The sequence below is a fragment of the Loxodonta africana genome, chromosome 8, assembly GCF_030014295.1.
Source record: "Loxodonta africana isolate mLoxAfr1 chromosome 8, mLoxAfr1.hap2, whole genome shotgun sequence".
NCBI lineage: Eukaryota > Metazoa > Chordata > Mammalia > Proboscidea > Elephantidae > Loxodonta > Loxodonta africana.
Genome location: NC_087349.1, coordinates 10,938,207 through 10,958,763, shown reverse-complemented (window position 1 = coordinate 10,958,763; position 20,557 = coordinate 10,938,207). Strand labels below are relative to the sequence as shown.

The window sequence follows — 20,557 nt, the reverse complement described above, 5'->3', positions numbered from 1 at the left end:
ATTTATGTCCGTTATTTGAAATATTTTGTTATTTACATTTAATATAATCACTTATATATCTGGATTTAAATCCCTACAATCTTATATTTGCTTGTCCTCCCAATTAAATGTTACTTTTTTCTCATTCCTTGTATTCTTTTGGATTGGTTTTTATTTTTTTATTGTGATTTAGGTGAAAGCTTGCAGAGTGAAACCTAAATCAGTTTCTCATTTGTATTTTAACTGTCTAAAGTTTCTCAATAGATAGTTAAAATACAAATTGTTTTGTGACATTGGTCACCAACCCCACAAATGTGTCAACCTCTCCCCTTCTCCACCCCAGGTTCCCTGTTTCCTTTCATCCAGTTTTCCTGTCCCTTCCTGCCTTCTCATCTTTATTTTTGGGCTGATGTGCCCATTAGTCTCATATACACAGTTGAACTATGAAGCACTACCCTCATATGTGTTATTGTTGGCCCTATAGACCTGTCTAATCTTTGGCTGAAGAGTGAACCTCAGGAGTGACTTTAGTACTGAGTTAAAAGGGTGTCTGGGTGGCCTCTGAGGTCTTACCCAGTGCCGTCAAGTCAATTCTGACTCATAGCGACCCTATAGGACAGATGCTAGCAAGTGGCCATCTAAGATGCATCAATAGGTCTCAACACACCTGAATCAAAGGAGAATGAAGAACACCAAAGACGCAAGGTAATTATGAGCCAGAGACAGAAAGGACCACATAAACCAGAGACTGCATCAGCCTAAGACCAGAAGAGCTATATGGTGCCTGGCTACAACCGATGACTGCTCTGACAGGGAGCACAACAGAGAGCCCTGGAGGAAGCAGGAGAGCAGTGGGATGCAGACCCCAAATTCTTGTAAAGAGACCAGACTTAACGGTCTGACTGAGACTAGAAGGGTCCTGGTGGTGACGGTCCCCAGACCTTCTGTTAGCCCAAGACAGGAACCATTCCCAAAGCCAGTTCTTCAGACAGGGACTGGACTGGACTATGGGATAGAAAACGATACTTGTGAAGAATGAGCTTCTTCGATCAAGTAGATACTTGAGACTATGTTGCCATCTCCTGTCTGGAGGGGAGATGAGAGAGCACAAGGGGTCAGAAGCTGGCTGAATGGACACGAAAATAGAGAGTGGAGGGAAGGAGTGTGCTGTCTCAGCAAGGTGTATATAAATTTTTGTACGAGAGACACTTGATTTGTTAACTTCACTTAAAGCACAATAAAAATTAAATTAAAAAAAAGGGGGGTGTCTGGATGACACACTCTTGGGTTTCTCCAGTCTCTGTCAGACCAGTAAGTCTGGTTTTTCTTTTGTTTTGTTTTTTGGTGAATTTGAATTTTGTTCTGCATTTTTCTCCTGCACTGTCCAGGACCCCCTATTGTGATCCCCACTAGAGAAGCCGGTGGTGATAACCAGACACCATCTAACTGTTCTGGACTCAGTCTGGTGGAGTTTGTGTAGTTGCGGTCTATTAGTCGTTTGGACTAATCTTTCCCTTGTATCTTTGGTCTTCTTCATTCTCCTTTGCTCCAGCTAGGATTTTCCCAGTTATCTTGATATTTAAACATTCTTTTAGTATTATTTTAGGGTTATCCTAAAAATTATACCAGGGTCCTTAACTTACTACAAACCAAGGACCATTGGACACCTTAACTCTATTCACCTGCTCCTGATTCACATGCTATCATGTCACATGATTATTTAATATTTACATAACATTATTGTTTCTTTGGGGCCCTGGTGGCATGGTGGTTAAGAGCCTGGCTTCTAAAGAAAAGGTTGGCAGCTGGAATCCACCAGCCGCTCCTTGGAAACCCTGTGGGGCACTTCTACCCTGTCCCATAGGGCTGCTATGAGTTGGAAGTGACTCAACGGCACCTAACAACAACGACAACAATTGTTGCTTTATACTGTTGTTCTTCATTCTTTAATACATCTCCAAACTTCTATCTGAGATCACTAGGCCCCTCCGTAGTTTTTTTAGTGGGATTGTAAATTACTCTTTCATGGAAATGTCTTTATTTCCACATCCTTCTTAAAGGGCATTTCCATGAGACATGGAATTCCAGGTTGCGGTTATTTTTGTTCAGCCCTATAACACCCACCAGGAGACTCCTTAGGCTCAACTACACTCTGGGCATCAGACTATTGGGGAGGACCTAGAACAGGAACAACAGCTTGCAACTGGGCAAATGTTCCTCTTCTGTGAACACCTGAAAGCAGTTCAAGTGACAGGAGACAAGATCCACACCAGTTGAGCACTGGCTGATGTCTTATGTCCCACAGGAGTCAATATCTCTCTCCCTTTTTTTAAAAATGATTCATTTTATGTGTTGTTGTTGTTGTTGTTGAGAATATACACTGCAAAACATACACCAACTCAACAGCTTCTCCATGTACAATTCAGTGATATCAATTACATTCATCGAGTTGTGCAACCATTCTCACCCTCCTTTGCTGAGTTGTTCTTCCCCCATGAACATAAACTCACTGTCCCCACAGGTTCCTAACTAATCTTTCAAGTTGCTGCTGTCACTTTGATCCCATATAATAGATCTGAAAAGAGCACAATGCTCAAGGCAGACATTCTTTACTAGTTAAGCTAAACTGTTGTTTGGTTTTAAGAGCACTTTGGGGCTATTTTTGGTTTAAGGTTTAAAGATTATCTCAAGGCAATAGTTTTAGGGGGAGGAGTCAATATCTCTTGTATCAACTCTGTAGACATAGCTTTTACAGTTCGTGCGAGGGACGTGCCCAGCCAAATGACTCACTGTGTTCCAAAAGCCCAAGTTACAGCTTTTTATCAGGTATTTAATGGTTCACGCATATAACTCCTGCACAGTTGTAGTTTGCCAATGAGGAATCCTTTTTATCACTAGTTAAGTTGCCGAGTAACATAGTTGACATCCTTTTGACTGGTTGGACAGTTAATGAAACAAAGGTCAAATTCTCAAGCAGAAGGAAAAATGGTTTTGTTAAACCCATTGACCATATGCTCTTTAGCAATATCGGTTGTCTTCCATTTTTCATTGTTTCTATTGATATATCAGCTGTCATTCTCTAGGCTCCATATTGTAGCCCCGAAATTACTGGATTTTGGCCCCAGAACACTTCACTGCCTTGCTAGCACTCACTCTCTCTCTCTTTTTAGTATCTTGCCCAGCTTTTCTAATTGCCTTCACCAGGAGGCGGGTCCAAATTATCCAGTTTGGCATTACTGGAAGTAGAACTTAAATTCCATCTTCTTCCCTACTTTTTTGGTTAAATCAGTAGAACATATAACTCTGAATTTGAACCTACTTATACTAAGAAAAATGAGTTTATAAAATTGAAAAAACAACTATGCAAGAAAGTCATAAAACATGTCCATAAAAAAACCTTACCTTGGCAGTGGGCCTGATGGGGGAGTCATTCCATAGTCTTCGTATCTCTGCAGAAAAGAAGATTAATATTTAATACTTATTATAAAGTGACAACAGCAAAAGTATAAATTTAGGTTTGCAGGATCAACTTTCAAGAGAATTATTTTCTCATAAAAAATGAGCATGCTAGTGGGATATTCTGTCATCAAGTAATACTAGATGTTTCAGTTTGGGGAACTGAGCTACCAGGATTTAGGGGAAAAAAAAATGAGTAACCTCTAGACCTTTCCGTCTTTTGTATAGTGTAACTAAAAATATGAATAAAAGACAGGCTTTCTGTGCCTGCTCTTGCCTACAGCCTCATTTTCTACAAACCTGAATCTCTGCTAAAAGGGAAGGCCTAGGTGGCCACATTTAGCACAAGTGATGCTGCCAACATGGCCCCAGTGACCACCAGACCCAGTGAGTATCCAGCAGCAATTCAAATCAGATCAAGAGCTATGCAAGCACTATACCATGTTGTAGAAAGAGAAGGGACACAAAGAGAGCCTGAAATCAGGGAGACACTTAGAGATGACGCAAGCTCCAAAGAGGCCCAGCTCTACTTCCTACCCTAAGTTCCACCTCTTTTTACTTGAGCTAACCTGGTTTTAACCTGAGTGGGTTTCTGATCCTCACAACCAGTGCTCTCAGGATATAAAACAATACGGCATAAGACTCAAAGAAATACACATCTAAGAAACCTGTTGCGTTCCTCACGAAATCAAAGTATTCTAACCCTAATATGCATGGCATTCTTATTTCAGTATTTCTTGTCAACAACTCTGAACTGTTATCTTAGAATCAGATATGTCAGCAGAACACTAACTCTGGGTAGAGACCATCCAGCTCCAGTTAGATTGGACGAACTGGCTGTCCAGGATGAGGTGCTCCAAGTTAAGCACTAAGTCAGCCTTGTTGTGGGCCAGCTCTAATTATCAGATATTTGTTTTCTAAGCTGCCATCGACTCAGTATTTTGTACTAATCACTGCATGTGTGGTGCAGTGGTTAAGAGCTTGGCTGCTAACCAAAAGGTCAGCAGTTCAAAGCTACCAGACACTCCTTGGAAGCCCTATGGGGCAGTTCTACTCTGCCCTACGGGGTTGCTATGAGTCGGAATCAACTCGGCAGCAACAGGTTTGGGTTTGTTTTGGGTTTACTGAATGTGTATTAACTCAAACCCACCATAATACTAAAATGTAGGACCTGTAGTTTTACACAAATAACCCATGCCTTCTACGTTTGTTTGGTTGGCAAATAAAGGTAGAAGGCGTGCGTTATTTGCATAAAAACACGGTATTGCTACCTCTGTTTTGTAGCTGAAACTAACTGACAAAGAAGTCAAGTAATTTCTTCCTAATAAGTCTGCCTCCACAGACCACACGCCCTTACCACTACCCTGCACCATTCTTGTCCTCAACATCAGGCTTTCCCCTGTGAACAAATCTCTGTTTTGTGGGGGGAAAGCAGATGTTCTGGAGTCAGACAGACTGGCCAGCCTACTTAATTTCCCTGGGCTGATTTTCTTATGCCAAGAAGTATATAATGATTTCTACCTTACAGGGTTCCGAAGGGATTAGTAGATATGAAACTGGGGTCCAGTTACTTCACCTTCTGACCTGCTCTGCTCCCAACCCCATGGCAGATGGAGAGAGATAAGGACCATTTAGAGTTCCTTCACTGAAGCAAAATAAACTGACTGGGATTATGGAAGAAGGGAGGTGTAGAAGGAAAAGGTACTTTGATTCTTTTTCCAAATAATAAAAGGGAAATCTGAGACTGGATAAAGATTATTCATGATGGCTTTTGTCCTTTCAGTAAGTTTGGTTTATTTAAACATATTCATACGCAAAACAAAACAAAAAGATCAATGCTTAAGAGTTTACTTCTCAGGTGCAGTGGTTAAGGGCTTGGCTGCTAACCAAAAGGTGAGCAGTTCGAATCCCTATGGGGCAGTTCTACTCTGTCCTATAGGGTCACTATGTGTCAGAATCGACTCAGCAGCAATGGGTTTTAGGTAGTAAGTAAGAGGAGTCCCTGAGTGATGTTAACAGCTGGGTGCTTGGCTATCAACCAAAAGGCCAGCCGTTCGAATCTACCCAGAGGCACCTTGCAAGAAAGGCCTGGCAATTTATTTCTGAAAGATCACAGCCAATGAAAAACCTATGGAGCACAGGTCTACTCTGAAACATATGAGGTCACCGTGAGTCTGAATCAACTTGATGCCAATGGGTTTGTGTGTGTGTGTGTCTAAGTTATAAACGCAAAGAAAAACAGTGCAAAATAGCCGTCCACTCTTTTTTGTATTATTGTAGTGCTACGCATGTCAAATCTGCTGTAGTGAGTGCAAAAACCCTAATTTTTCTGGAGATTTAATTCCCCCAAGAAAAAGTTAAAAAAAAGAATCACGGAAAGAAGGGCAGGCACTCACTTTAAATTGGCATACACCTATACAAAAGTTTGGGAGCAAAATGGAATGATAAGGATTGAATCAACTATATCAGTAAAAATCCCTTCTTCACGCACCTCCTCTTTCTATTCAATATAAAACACAAGGCAACAGAGCTGGAAAGGAAAATCGCATGGTTGGTGAAGCCTGTGGGGAAGCAACTGGACAGAAACCTCTGCTTGTAACACTTAACCCAGGTGTCCACACCTGCTCCTGAGAAGCCCACCCAGACATGATTTACCTCTATTCCGGGAAGCAGCAATACAACCGACCAAGTGCCCTGACTCACTAATGCATAACTAACCCATCGCCGGCGATTACATCCAACTCATAGCAACCCTACAGGACAGAGTAGAGCTGCCCCTTAGGGTTTCCAGGGCTGAAATCTTTACAGAAGCAGACTGCCATGTCTTTCTCCCAGGGAACAGCTGGTGGGTTCGAACCACTGACCTTTCGGTTAGCAGCCAAGTGCTTTAACCACTTTGCCACCAGAGCTCCTTCAACAGTTATTAAAATCCGCTGCCATCGAGTCAATTCGACTCATAGTGACCCCAGAGGTCAGAGCAGAACTGCCCCATAGGGTTTCCAAGGAGCCGCTGGTGGATTCGAACTGCTTACTTTTTGGTTAGCAATGAAACACTTAACCACAGTGCCACCAGGGCTCCATTGCATAACTAAAAAACACCCTTAAAATGGCAAAAAGAAAAAAGGAGCTTGAATGTCACCAGACAGTAAATAAAAGCTCACGTGGTAATTGCAGGCACTTAAAACTCACATTCCTGTGGCTTCACGGTAGTCAGAGGAAGCAAATACAGGGCGGTCAGGCTCCTCATTGTAATGAGCAGTGACTTTACAATCCACTCCTAGCATGTTGAGATCATATTAGATAAGCCCAGGTACAAACCGGGATTCTGGTCTTCCACTGGGTTAAGCTGCTACCATTCTCATCAAAATACACAAAGGCAGCCCATAAGTCCACCAAGAGAAACCACTGAAAAACAGCGTTTATAAAAATCTTGCTATGGATTTGTATTTTAGGTTAAGATGGCTGTTGCGTGCTGTCAAGTCGATTCTGACTCACAATAACTCTATAGGACAGAGTAGAACTGCCCCATAGCGTTTCATAGGCTGTAAGTCAGAAACGACTCGAGGGTACTGGGGACTGGGTTTAATCTTCACAGAAGCAGATTGCCAGGTCTTTCTCCCCCAGAGCCGCTGGGTGCGTTTGAACAGCTGACCTTTTGGTTAGCAGCCAAGTGCTTAACCACTGCACCACCAGGGCTCCTCGTTAAGGTTATCATGGAATTTTCAATCCCCAACGCCTATGAAAAATGAATAACAATAATAAATGAGTTTATAATAATATATAAATAGTACTAAGTAACTGGAAACCCTGGTGGCGTAGTGGTTAAGAGCTATGGCTGCTAACCAAAAGGTCGACAGTTCAAATCCACCAGGCATTCCTTGGAAACCCTATGGGGCAGTTCTACTCTGTCCTGTAGGGTTGCTACAAGGCAGAATCGGCTCAACGGCAACAGGTTTGGTTTGGTTTTGGTTACTAAGTAATTAAAATAGTAACACAAACCTGTCAAAAACTACTGTTAAAATTACTATATGATCGGTATGGCAAGGATGTGGAGCAAAAGGAATTGGTGTGAATGCAAAACGGTACAGCCGCTTTGGGAGACAGTCTGGCAGCTTCCTACAAAGCTAAACACAGGCTGACCATACAACCCAGCAATCCCATTCCTAGGTATTTACCCAAATGCCCTGAAAAACGTCTGTCCACATAAAAGTCTGCACATGGATGTTTATAACAGCTTTATTCATAATTGCCCCGAATTGGAACTAACCAAGATATGCTTAATCAGGGAATGGATACATAAACCATGGTCCATCCATACAATGGAGTATTATCCAGCAGCAAAAAAGAAATGCACTAACAATCCACAAATACCTGGAGGAAACTTCAATATGTATTTCGAAGTGGAAGAAGCCAGTCTGAAAACGCTACATACTGTACGGTCCCCCCATGTGACATTCTGGACAAAGAAAAACTATAGAGGCAGTGAGATCACTGGTTGCCTGAGGTTCAGGGGAGGGAGGGTGCAGCGATCTGGAGATATTTAGTCTGAAACCAAGAGAAAATAGTACTAGTGTTGCTTCTCCTTGTCTGGAGAAGGTACATTTGAAATGAAAAAACTGACTTAATATGGAAATAAGTAAATAAAGGACAACAAAGGCAGATGAAATGCTAAAATGCCAACTCCCAAGATGAAAATGGCTGTACCTGCCTGGTGTCGCCGGGCTGCCTACACTCCCAGACCCCCAAGGGCCCCTCCGGTGCTCAGGTGGCCACACTAGAAGTTAAACGATTTGGGCACAGTCTAAGCTACATCCTTCAAGCAGACATCAGCGAGAATATGGCTCGGCGGTTACTCCACCTCCATTTCACAAAATTGTAAGCAACCCAGGAAGATGCTTCCCTAAAATCAAATCTTTCCCCTAATCCTTCAAGAAAGAAAATATCTGAGCTGCACGCGAGAACGGCTTCCCGCATTAAGAATTAACGTTTTTTCCAGTTGCCTTCAAGTCAGCTCTGACTCGTGGCAACCCCGTGGGTGTCAGAGCAGAACTGGGCTCCACAGAGTTTCGCGATGGCTGGCTTTTTGGAAGTAGATCACGAGAACTTTCTTCTGAGGTGCCTCTGGGCAGACTTGAGCTTCCAACCTTCGGTTAGCAGCCAAGTGTGTTCACGGTTTGCATCACCCAGGGACTCCAAGAGTTAATGTAGTAGGAGATCGTAAGAACTAAGACCCATCACCTAAGCTTTAATTCTCATCAAATGCAACCAGAGTGCTGCAGGAACCCCGAAAGTGAAGTAGTCAGGCAACAAACCCACAAACCTTGCCCACGAGAGGACTCACGCTGCACGGGTTGTTGGCCGACTGAGCCGGGCTGTAGAAGGGCCCCCACTGGGTGGTTCTCCTTTCTTCCCGGGAAGGGGTGCTGTTGACAGGCAGGCCGGCAGGGAGCCCAGGGCTGGCACCCGAGGCACCAGCTGGCTGGCTGCTAGGGGCCACCAGGGCGAAGGCATCGTCCAGGAGGGAATGCATGGTCTGGCGGGCCTCCTCAATGGATGGCTGGGGCGGGATGTACTGGGAGGCCGGATAGGGCAAGCCTGGGTACCGCCCCAGCTCAGTTGAGGACGCTGTCTGGACTTCTGCTGGAAGGTCAGGATCAGACTACGGGGGCAACACCAGAGAAAAGAGGAGTCAGATGCATGCTTCCCTGGGAACCCTAAAACAAACCCCAAGGAGCAGAGTGGTCTTGAATAGGCTTCTTGGACATCTAGGAAAAGAAGCAAAAAATGACAGCTGACATTTCATGGGAACTAAAAGCTTGCATCAGGAAAAAAGGGAAGAAGTAAAGATATGCAACAATCACTTGTCCAGTAAAACTCAATGATCTGCAATGCAGTGCAGAATCCAGAAGCACACATTTTTTTAAATTTTTATTGTGCTTTAAGTGAAAGTTTACAAATCAAGTCAGTCTCTCACACAAAAACCTGTATACACCTTGCTACACACTCCCAATTACTCTCCCCCTAATGAGACAGCCCACTCTCTCTTTTCGTGTCCTTTTCGCCAGCTTCTAACCCCCTCCACCCTCTCGTCTCCCCTCCAGGCAGGAGATGCCAACATAGTCTCAAGTGTCCACCTGATCCAAGAAGCTCACTCCTCACCAGCATCCCTTTCCAACCCATTGTCCGGTCCAATCCATGTCTGAAGAGTTGGCTTCGGGAATGGTTCCTGTCCTGGGCCAACAGAAGGTCTGGGGGCCATGACCACCGGGGTCCTTCCAGTCTCAGTCAGACCATTAAGTCTGGTCTTATGAGAATTTGGGGTCTGCATCCCACTGCTCTCCTGCTCCCTCAGGGGTTCTCTGTTGTGTTCCCTGTCAGGGCAGTCATCGGTTGCAGCCGGGCACCATCTAGTTCTTCTGGTGTCAGGATGATGTAGTCGCTGGTTCATGTGGTCCTTTCTGTCTCTTGGGCTCGTAATCACCTTATGTCCTTGGTGTTCTTCATTCTCCTTTGATCCAGGTGGGTTGAGACCAATTGATGCATCTTAGATGGCTGCCTGCTAGCGTTTAAGACCCCAGATGCCACTCTTCAAAGTGGGATGCAGAATGTTTTGTTAATAGATTTTATTATGCCAATTGACTTAGAAGTCCCCTGAAACCATGGTCCCCAGACCCCTGCCCCTGCTACACTGGCCTTCGAAGCTTTCAGTTTATTCAGGAAACTTCTTTGTTTTTGGTTTAGTCCAATTGTGCTGACCTCCCCTGTACTGTGTGCTGTCTTTCCCATCACCTAAAGTAGCTCTCTATAGGGCAGTTCTACTCTGTCCTACTGGGTCGCTAGGAGTCGGAATCGACTCGATGGCACTGGGTTGGTTAAAGTAGCTCTTACCTACTATCTAATTAGTGAATACCCCTCTCCCACCCTCCCTCCCTCCCCCTTGTCGTAACCACAAAAGAATGTGTTCTTCTCAGTTTAAACTATTTCTCAAGTTCTTATAATAGTGGTCTTATACAGTATTTGTCCTTTTGCAACTGACTAATTTCACTCAGCATAATGCCTTCCAGGTTCCTCCATGTTATGAAATGTTTCACAGATTCCTCACTGTTCTTTATTGATGTGTAGTATTCCATTGTGTGAATATACCATAATTTATTTATCCATTCATCCGTTGATGGGCACCTTGGTTGCTTCCATGTTTTTGCTATTGTAAACAGTGCTGCAATAAACGTGGGTGCAAAAGCGCACATTTTTTAAAAAGCCCTTGAGCAGCCACAAAAAATGTCTCAAACGATATATACTAAAAAAATCTAGTCACTTTCCTTACATACAGAAACCAAAAAGCAAAGCAGTCTGTCGACTATTAACTGTAGAAAAAAATACGCTCCCAATGGACCACAAAGTTACCATTGTATTATAACTATATGTCTAGCTATGTGTGTGTGCATAAATACAACACCTATTATAACAACTTCTTACTACACTAAATGTTGTTGTTAGGTGCCATCGAGTTGGTCCCGACTCATAGCAACCCTACAGACAACAGAACAAAACACTGCCCTGTCCTGCGCCATCCTCACAATCGTTATGCTTGAGCCCACTGTTGCAGCCACTGTGTCAATCCATCTCATTGAGGGTCTTCTTTTTCGCTGACATTCCTTCTACTTTACCAAGCATGATGTCCTTCTCCAGGGGCTGATATTTCCTATAGTAAACAGTAACATTTCAGGAAGCATTTGTCTTTAAAATTGAGGAATCTCTGGATGACATGAATTACCAAGAGAGGTGTAAATTATGTTCTCCGCCCACTATTTAGAGGTCAGGAATATAAGTAACACATGATGAAGATTTTCTTTTTAGAGCTTCTTTCCTGATAACTGCTTTAACCAAAACCCAAAACCCACTGCTGTGAAGTTGATTCCGACTCATAGCGCCTGGTGGATTCGAACTGCCAACCTCTTGGTTAGCAGCTGTAGTACTCAACCACTACGCTACCAGGGTTTCTTATGAGCAAAATAATTGCCGCAATATACACTGGGTGAGCTGTAAGAGCCCAAGAAGTGGACGCAGTGCAGGAAGGGTCCTCTCCAGCCTCAGTGGCTCCACAAGCCCAAACGTCAGAGTTACTACAACTGAAACATCGAAAAGGGAAGAGGTTCTGCACAAAGGGGTGACCACATGCTCCATGGGAGGAAGGGTGGGCTCCTTTTTTCTAGAATGGTTCATGGGCCCAGTGGTTCGCAGTTGACTGTGGCGGGTTGGCTCAATCCACTGAAGGGGTCAAGGAAGACAGTCTCACACCTGCACGTCTCTTACAAAGAAAAACTCCATTCCACTGACACATTGCTCATCTTGGCCAACGCCTGGAAAATGTTTCCTTATGATTATGGTCTGTCCAGTGTCGGATCGGTTATTATTCAGGCCAGCATCAAACATTAGGGGCAGCAGTTGCTGAACTCCAAACAGAGGGCAACCACACCACAAACCAGCAAGCCCACGAACAGCCCACACACCTGTGGTGCTTAGCCTGATGAAAGTAGATAGCCAGCGTTTAAATATCTGGAAAGTTCATCGAGAACTCAGCTGTCTGGATTCTCTAGACAGAGCCTGGCATCAGGGGCCCTCACTCCAACACAGACACACCCAGCCTGTTGAGCAGTGACTGGCCTCAAGGGATGGGGCAGGGGTTCTGCTGTTCACCACAGCCCCCGCCTGGCACTCCTTGGAAACTCTATGGGGCAGTTCTACTCTGTCCTATAGGGTCGCCATGAGTTGGAATCGACTCGACAGCAATAGGCTTGTTTTTTTTGTTTTCTTCCACAGGGTACTGTGAAAGAAAGAGTCATAGCTGCTGGGAAATGAAGGATAAGAAGGAGCGTTACCCCTGCTTCTACTCACTAGCCTCCCACAGGAGGGTCTGGAAGTCTCCTGTGAGACAAAGAGGGAAGAAAGAAGGCTGCTGTACCCAGGAGCCAAGGGTACAGCCATCCCAGATGGAGCCAAACACCACAGCCGCTCGAGACAAGGTGCAACAGCGCCATCTACTGTGGGGATGGCCAGCAGCGTTTCCAGCTGAAGTAAGACACCACGCTGGAGATTCTATCCGGCAGGAAAGTGTCTGGTTTGCTGCCCTTCCATTTCTCTGATTCACACCAGTCCTCTTGAGTAGGTCATGAAGTCACAGTCAGGCTTTCAGACACAAAGATGCAGTAGGCTGGTCGCTCAAGGAAAAGCCTGGTTCTTTCAGATGATCACACCTAGCTGATCTTTAGCCCCGATGTAGGTACAGCGTTTGGCACGTTTGTGTATTTTGCGCTAGCCTTTCAGCGCTAGCTCCTTATGTAACGTAGGAGAAAAGCACAAACCTCAAGTAAGAAATTGCTGACCAAATAAGCTCTATCTAAAGTCAAAAGGAGCCCTGGTGGCACCATGGTTAAGCGTTTGGTTGCTAACCAAAAGGCCAGCAGTTCGAATCCACCAGCTGCTCCTTGGAAACCCTATGGGGGAGTTCCACTCTGTCCTATAGGGTTGCTATGAGTTGCAATCGACTCGACAGCAACGGGTGTGCTTGTTGCTAAACAGTTTCTCCTTGGACAAGAGGACAGGATGCCCCCCCTTAGGGCTTTCCGGGAGCACCATTCTCGCAGTGTTCTGGAGTCAGCTGCATCTGGCGCTCCCCTCCAAGTGGGGTGTCTCTGTCTGTATTTCTCAGGGCCCCTCAGTGGAGTCGGCTTTCTTCCCTACTCAGCGGGGTCTGTGTGTGTGTCTTAATGCTATCAGTTCTGCCTTTAATATTTCAAGCAACTCTGTGCCCCTTTCAGTTTGAAAAATGTTTCATTTATTTCTTAATTTCCATTAAGCCCTATCTTTTTTGCATAAAAATATGCATATTAGCAAATGCAATATCTTTTTAGTGGGGTGGAGTGGGTAGTCAGAGCTCAAACACCATAGGGATATCAACATAGCCTGGAGGCTATATCACATAGAGATATCAATCTATAGATAGATAGACAATATCTGTCTCTGAGAGTCGGGGTGGGGACAAAAACTTAAACCCCTCCTGCCACCAAGAAACCCTGAACAATGCTCTCTAGCGGAGGGGGTGGGAAGGCTGGACAAGGGAACTTTCTGGATGTTTCTCTTTTCCAATTATTCTCAGGAAGTTCTCATTCTAAAGCTTGAGAACAGGGCTTGAATACAGAAGGGGAAAACCTGGAGTGTGTTTCCAGAGCTCCCCACTTATGTGACTGAGGGCCCACCCAAGGAGCAGGCCCACCCCGACCCCGCTGGCCTGAGGCGCTGGTCCAGACGTCGCCGGCACCCCAAGCAGCAGCCAGCGCTGCTCATCCCCTCTCTCCCACCCATGCGCCTTCCCAGGAGCCCCCACCCGCCCACCCGCGCCAGATGGAGGAGCCCGCGGACGCACCGGGCACCCGATGTAGGCCGAGTTGTGCACGCCGGGGGGCCGCTTGTAGGTGCCGTCACTGTCCGTGGTAATGAGCCTGTCTTTCTCAGCGTCCGCGGGGCAGCCGTTGACCTGGTGCTTCCGGCGCGGCTTGGGAGATCGCTTTATCCGCGAACTGCCGGAGACAAAGGAGTTACCTTCACAGAAAGAAGCCTTCTTGTCCCAGCTCATCCGCTAAGCGCTGTTTCCTGAGGACCGATGAAGTGCTGGCCACATGGCCAAAACCCCACAGATATTAAAAACCCTGAGAGGAGGAGTCTGCCCACTCACGGCCTACCTGGGCAGTGAACACACCTGGAGCACAGAGAACACAAGGCAACAGGCCATCTCTGCATTATTTGGCAGGTATGTCTAGAGGAGGGAGCAGGCATGGAGAACATTGTGGCTGCTGGAGAACCTGGGCCAGGTCCTGAGGGTGGGGAGGGTCTCAAGGGATGGGGGGTGTGGGAAGAGGACTAAGAGGCAGGCCCTTCACGCCCGGGGCCAGGCGGGAACACAGCAGGGGACCATTTGTGGAGGAATGGTTGTGTCCTGGTGGGTGGGAATCAGCTGGGATGAGAGGCAGACCCTCCCCACCCCATGGGAATGCAGGTTCCAAGGGGCAACCATGACGCCAGTGCAGGTCCTGATCAGAGAAAGGCATAAAGGAGGGCAGTGACTAAAGAGTATGGACCTGTGGTAGGAGGCAGAGGACTGGGAGACGAGCGGGGAAGGCGAGGCCCTAGACTCGGAGGATGGCTGAAGGGACAGACAGGAAGGGGCCAGCCAGGAGCCTGCCTGGGTGGTGACACTGCTGTTAGCTGCCGCTGAGGCGACCCCAACTCGTGGCAACCTCATGCAAAATGCCTGGAAACGCTGCCTGGTCCTGTGCCATCCATGTTTGCTTAGGGACTGGGCTGCTGTGCTCCATAGCATTTCACTGGCTAGTTCTCAGAAGTAGGTCACCAGCCTCTCTTCCTAGTCTGTCCTGGTCCGGAAGCTCCACTGGAACCTGTTCAGCATCATGGCAACATGCAAGCCTGCACTGACAGATGGGTGGCGGCTGAGCATGTGGTACACTGGCCAGGAATCAAGCCCGGGTCTCCCACATAGAAGGCAAGAATTCTACCGCTGAACCACCACTGCCCCCAGGTAATGGTGTAGAGAGGAAAAAGCGGGGTGAGAGCAGGGGGGGTCAGGAGGCATGGGAGGGTCTGGCTGGACAAGGAGGGGATGCCGGCCATTTAGACATGCTGAACTTCAGAGGAAATGAAGTCTAGGGGGAATGCCTGTAGACACCCAGAGACCAGGCTCGAAAATGAGAGGCCCTTCCACACAACGGTGAGGGTGGAGATAGAAAAGATGACCCAAGACCTACACATCGGCGCTATAAACTCTTCAGCTGATTTCTACAGAAAGGAGAGGCGCCCTTTGAACACGGGAACGCAGCTGCAAGGTGTCTCCACCGACCCAGTCCACCTGGGACACCCTAAGAGCCGCCCAGTCCCCAGCCCCGCTGCCGGACCCACCTCTTCCTGGGCTCGATGAACACGGAGGGCACGCTGGCCGTGGGGTCCAGGATCTTGTCGATCTGCATCTGCGCGCGGCGGTACACGCGGTGGCGCTCCCGGGTGTCGCCCGAGGACAGGTCGTCCACCACTGGGAACTCGTAGTGCCCGCGGCGCTTGGCACGGAGCCGGATCTTGTTCCGATGATGCTCGATCTCCGACTTGTGCCGCAGGGCAGTCTGAATCTGAGGAGGTGACAGCGAAGGAGGGATGAGCGCTCCCCGTGGGCTGCGACGCGCCCTCAGCGCGCCCTCGGAAGGTCCTATGTCTCTAGAGGCCTGCCTGAGGCTCTCCTCCGTGCTAAAGCTAAAGAGCTTTATTCCAGCACTGCGCTGGTGTATCTGAGGGGGAGGTAGTGTTATCTCCCCACAAAGCAGAGGCAGATAAAGCCTTTAAAATTGGTTTTTACTGGGGGCTGGTCACTAAGCTCTCTCAGCCGGTTGCTGTTAGTTGCTGGCCAGTCAGCCCCCACTCAAAGTGAGCCCACGTGTCCAAAGTAGAACTGCTCCATCGGGTTTTCAAGGCTGTGACCTCTCAGGAGTAGACCCCCAGGCCTGTCTTGCCGGGGGCCTCTAGGTGTGTTCAAACCGCAAACCTTTAGGTTGGCAGTAAAGCACAAACCACTTACCCCCTGCCTGGCACCATCCAAATCCCACCCTCCCCAAAGGCAGGTGGGTGTTCAGCATAAACCCTATTGTCTGTACAGACCGTGTAGGTCTGGTGAGCCACTCTCATCAGTTAGGGCGATGGGAACCTTCTGAAATCCAAGTTCCCAGACACCAGCCAGGGCAAGCAGGTCCGCAATGAGAGCCGCCTCAGGCCTGCGCTGACCTCACCGTCTTGAACAGCACTGGTCTAAGAAGCCAAGGGGAGTCTTTAAGGCTAAGAACACCTGTCAGCTGCTCATACAGCGAGGAACCTCTGTCTCTGTGACGTTCACTCATGTTTAAGCCCCGAGCACGGCAGAATATCAGTCTTCCAGGAACACACTTTCTTTAAAGGCAAATACCTCCTTGTTAATTTTGTTGGTTTCCGCCACTCGGTCGCCCGGTACCGGGTGCTGGGTGGGGGGAGCCGGGATGGGCTGCATGGCTATCAGCTGGATCTTGCTGGGAACCCGGCGGCTGGCCTCGGCTGAGTGGGAGATCCTGTCCACATGCTCAAAGATGGAAGCCGAGGAATGCTGCTCGGTGCCTGAGCCGGCTGGGGGCGGCCCTAGACGGGGAGAAGCAAACAGCAAGTCACCCCAAGAAACAGGGTTATTCCTATAAGGAATGGGTTATTCCTTATAGAATCCTGGGGAGGGGGGCCTGACCAAAAATACACCCCCACTCCAGGGGCAGGATACTTGAAACCTCACTGAAAAATAAAAACCAAAACAGACCAGCTGCCATCCAGTCGACTCTGACTTATAGCACCACCACGTGTGTTCGAGCAGAACTGTGCTCCATAGGGTTTTCAGTGGCTGATTTTTTGGAAGCAGACCGCCAGGCCTGTCTTCCAAAGCACTGGTGAGTGCGTTTGAACTGTCAAACTTTCAGTTAGCAGCCAAGCACTTAGCTATTTGTGCCACCCAGGACTCTGAAACCCCACTATTTGAGATTAAATTTTCTGAGTGAAATATTGTCTTCTTCAGCCTCGTGGTTGAAAATACAAATACCCTTACAAAAGATGTGATGAAATGATGATGAAGTTTTGTGCCCCAAATGGCCTGGTTTTGTCTAAACGGGTTTCACAGTCTTCAGGAAGGAAAGATCAAGGTCAGGAGGGGCCTGGAGTTGCTCAGTTAGTCAGTAAGCAATTCATAGAAGTTTTAGGGAAGACATTTCTAGAAGCTGTGAGCTTCAGCTATCCTGTGGGAGGAGCTCCCTGGAGCAACTGAACATAGTTGCCAAGGAAATGCTGTACTGCTGGGAAAAAAAAGACAAGGGGACAGGGGACACGTAGGCCTTGATCGGTTAACGAGGAGCAAGTTTGGCTTTTAGTTCTGATGTAGAAAGACAGGGACGCTGAAGAGGCATGAGAAGAAAAAGTGCTGCCTACAGGGAATTAGTTGCCCCTTTAAGAATCAATGAAGAGTTGCTGAAAGAAAAAGTCCTACAGAGCTAGTTAGCCCTGCCAAGGTCACCAGAAACCCCTTCTGATAAGCCTCAGACAGTCCCCAGAGGCTCTGGACCCCGCTCTACAGCAAAGGCCAGTGGGGCCCCAGAAGAAGTGCAAGCCTGCAGAGGCTGGACTCTTTCCCGCCTCTGTGTGTTGAATTGTGGTAAAAAATATATATGTATATATATATATATATATATATATATATATATAAAACACAAAATTTTCCACTTTTAACAATTTTTAAGTGCACAATTCAGTGACATTAATTACACTCACCATGTCACACAACCATCCACCAGCACCAGCTGCCGTCGAGTTGATTCCAACTCATGGCGACCCCATGTGGCTCAGAGTAGAACTGCTCCACAGGGTTTTCAGTGGCTGGTTTTTCAGCACTAGATCACCAGGCCTTTCTTCCAAGACACCTGTGGGTGGACTCAAACCTCCAACTTTTTGGTGAGCAGCCGAGTGCGTTAACCTTTTGCGCTACTCATGAACTCCCACCCAACCAACACTATTGTCTATTTCCATACCATCTTCATCACCCCAAAGGGAGATTCCGTACCCGTTAACCAATAACTTCCTGTGGGGTAAAGAGCTTAACTTCACCCAAAGAATTTGGTCTTTGTCCTTTGTTCCTGAGACACCCTGTAAAACCTTGGAATTTCCCAGTGAGTGATTGAACCTCCAGAAGGTTTATGCTAACGAGGTGACCAGATGGGGGCTGGCCAGGCCAGAAAGACCACCTTGTGATATCAGGTGACATCAGGGAGGGACTGATTCAATGAATGCTGCCTATGCAACGAGGCCCCAAAAAGGCTCTGGACACAGAAGCTCCATGGGCTTCCCGGCTGGTTAAAGACATCGATCCATGTGGGAGGGTAACACGTTTGCGTTGGGGATCCTCCCAGACTTCATCTTACGCATCTCTTCATCTGTGTCCTTCTGGCTGTAATAGAGCTGTAGTCATAAGTTCTGTGAGTCATCCTGGTGAATTATTGAACCCAAGGGAGCAGTAGGAGCGTGCAGGTCAGACGTGAGGTGGCTGTGGGGACTCCCAAGCTTGTGAATGGCATGTGGGCATCTTGGCAGGCTGGAGGACGGTGCCCATTAGCTTGTGAGCTCTGACCCAGCTCCAGGTGGCTGAGGTCAGAGGAAGAAATGCTACAGGTGCAGCTGGTGTCAGAACAGAAGTGGAAGGGAGGGGAACAGGGTTGACAATATATTGCTTTGAATTGATCATCACATTGGCTACCAGAGGAGTAGGATTTGATATCTTAACATTTCCCACCCACCCCTCTCCTAGCTCTGGTAACCACTAATAAACTCTGATCTCTGTGCATTTGCTGGATATTTCATTGAAGTGGAATCATACAATACACCTTAGTGCTCACTTAACGCCTATCTCATTATCCAACACTTCGCATTTATGACAATAATAAAAAATCTACTATCCGACTATTTTGCACATTAGTGACATACATCTGGCTGTAATGAACACCAAGGTGGGAGGCAAGAGTAATGCTGGCAGAGACAGTTAAGGTTGTGTCAGCTTGGCTGGGCCATGATTCTTAGCAGTTTGGCAGTTATATAATGATGTAATTTGGCAGTTATGTAATGATGTAATCTGGCAGTTATGTAATGATATAGTCATCTTCCATTTTTGTGATCTGATGTAGCCATCCTCCATTTTTGCATAATGCTCATTTTCACGTAACAACCTGGTCTTTGGAGCCTAACCGTGTCGATAAGTGAGGAGTGGGTATATATGTCCTTTTGCATCTAACTTACTTCAGTCTGCATAATGTTTTCAAGGTTCATTCATGTTGTGCATTTGTCAAGACTTCATTTCTCTCTGTGACTGAATAATATTCCATGGTATGGATAGACCACATTTTGTTTATCCATTCATCAGTTGATGGAATCTGGGGTTGTTTCCACCTTGCCGCTAATGTGAATAATGCTGCAATGAACGTTGGTGTGTACGGACCTGTGTGAGCCCCTGCTTTCAATTGCTGGAGTAGGTATATACAGAAATTGTTTTTAAACAAAAGCCTGAAGGCTTACAACCTCAAGTGTAAGTGAAAAATATAAAGAGTTTACCTCAGTGTAAGAAAAGGTAAAAATTTTGGGCCAAGCAATAAGAAACAGTAGTCCATATTTTATACACAGAATACACGTCAGTGATATGTAAGTCTGTATTTCCTCTCAACTTTAACACTGCCCGTTGGTCATCCCAAGTGGTAACAAACTATTACAGAACTATTGGAATGAACAATGACCCTGAGTGAGAAGGCATGGTCGCCTGGGTCCGACTCTTCTCAGGCTTTCTCTCCCTGACCCAGCCCTGGAGGGACCTGACCATGTGTAGGAGGCAGGTAGAGCCAGGTGGCACCCAGGGTGCCTCATGTTGCAGGCACCATGCCTAAGGATCATTAGCTTCCGCAGACAGGCTGGCCAGGCTCCCCCAAACTTACAGAGTAACAGCAAATGTCACGAAGGGTCGCTCATTAAGCGACTGATACCTGAGGGAAAGATCGTGTTCCCCCGGATGAGTTAAAAGACCAGGTGCATGATACTGTAATGGCAGGCACGTGACACGATGCTGTGCACCACAGAAGTGGACCCTGGCGCACACTGTGGGCTTTAGTTAATAATTACGCATCAGTGTCAGTTCACCGTTGTGACGGTGCACTGCAGGAACGCAAGATGGGAACAATAGGAGAAACTGTGCACAGGGTGGAAAGGAGCGTGTGGGAACTCAGAGCTTCCTGCACAATTGTTCTGTGAGCCTAAGACTGCTCTTTAAAATGTTGTCATTGTTGGGTGCTCTTGACTCGATTCCAACTCAGAGTGACACCATAGGACAGAGCAGAACTGCTCCATAGGGTCTTCTAGGCTGTAGTATTTATAGCAGCACATCGCCAGGTCTTTCTCTTGCAGAGCAGCTGAGTGGGTTCGAACCTCCTACCTTTCAGTTAGCAGTCAAGCACTCAACCAATGCATA

The 20,557-nt window shown here is 46.9% G+C and overlaps 1 protein-coding gene across 2 annotated transcripts in view; it reads right to left on the bottom strand.

Annotated features, from left to right (window-relative positions):
- Positions 1–20,557, bottom strand: part of KIAA1549 (KIAA1549 ortholog) — a 72,630-nt gene that overhangs the window by 8,794 nt on the left and 43,279 nt on the right. The window contains exons 12-16 of one of the 2 annotated variants that reach the window (XM_010599776.3): positions 16,454–16,659; positions 15,406–15,629; positions 13,859–14,012; positions 8,756–9,094; positions 3,382–3,428 (exon numbers count right to left, since the gene is read on the bottom strand). In XM_010599776.3, coding sequence (XP_010598078.1) covers positions 3,382–3,428; positions 8,756–9,094; positions 13,859–14,012; positions 15,406–15,629; positions 16,454–16,659 — 970 coding nt within the window. The remainder of the gene's footprint in view (positions 1–3,381; positions 3,429–8,755; positions 9,095–13,858; positions 14,013–15,405; positions 15,630–16,453; positions 16,660–20,557) is intronic. The other variant, XM_023539180.2, reaches the window with a different exon arrangement.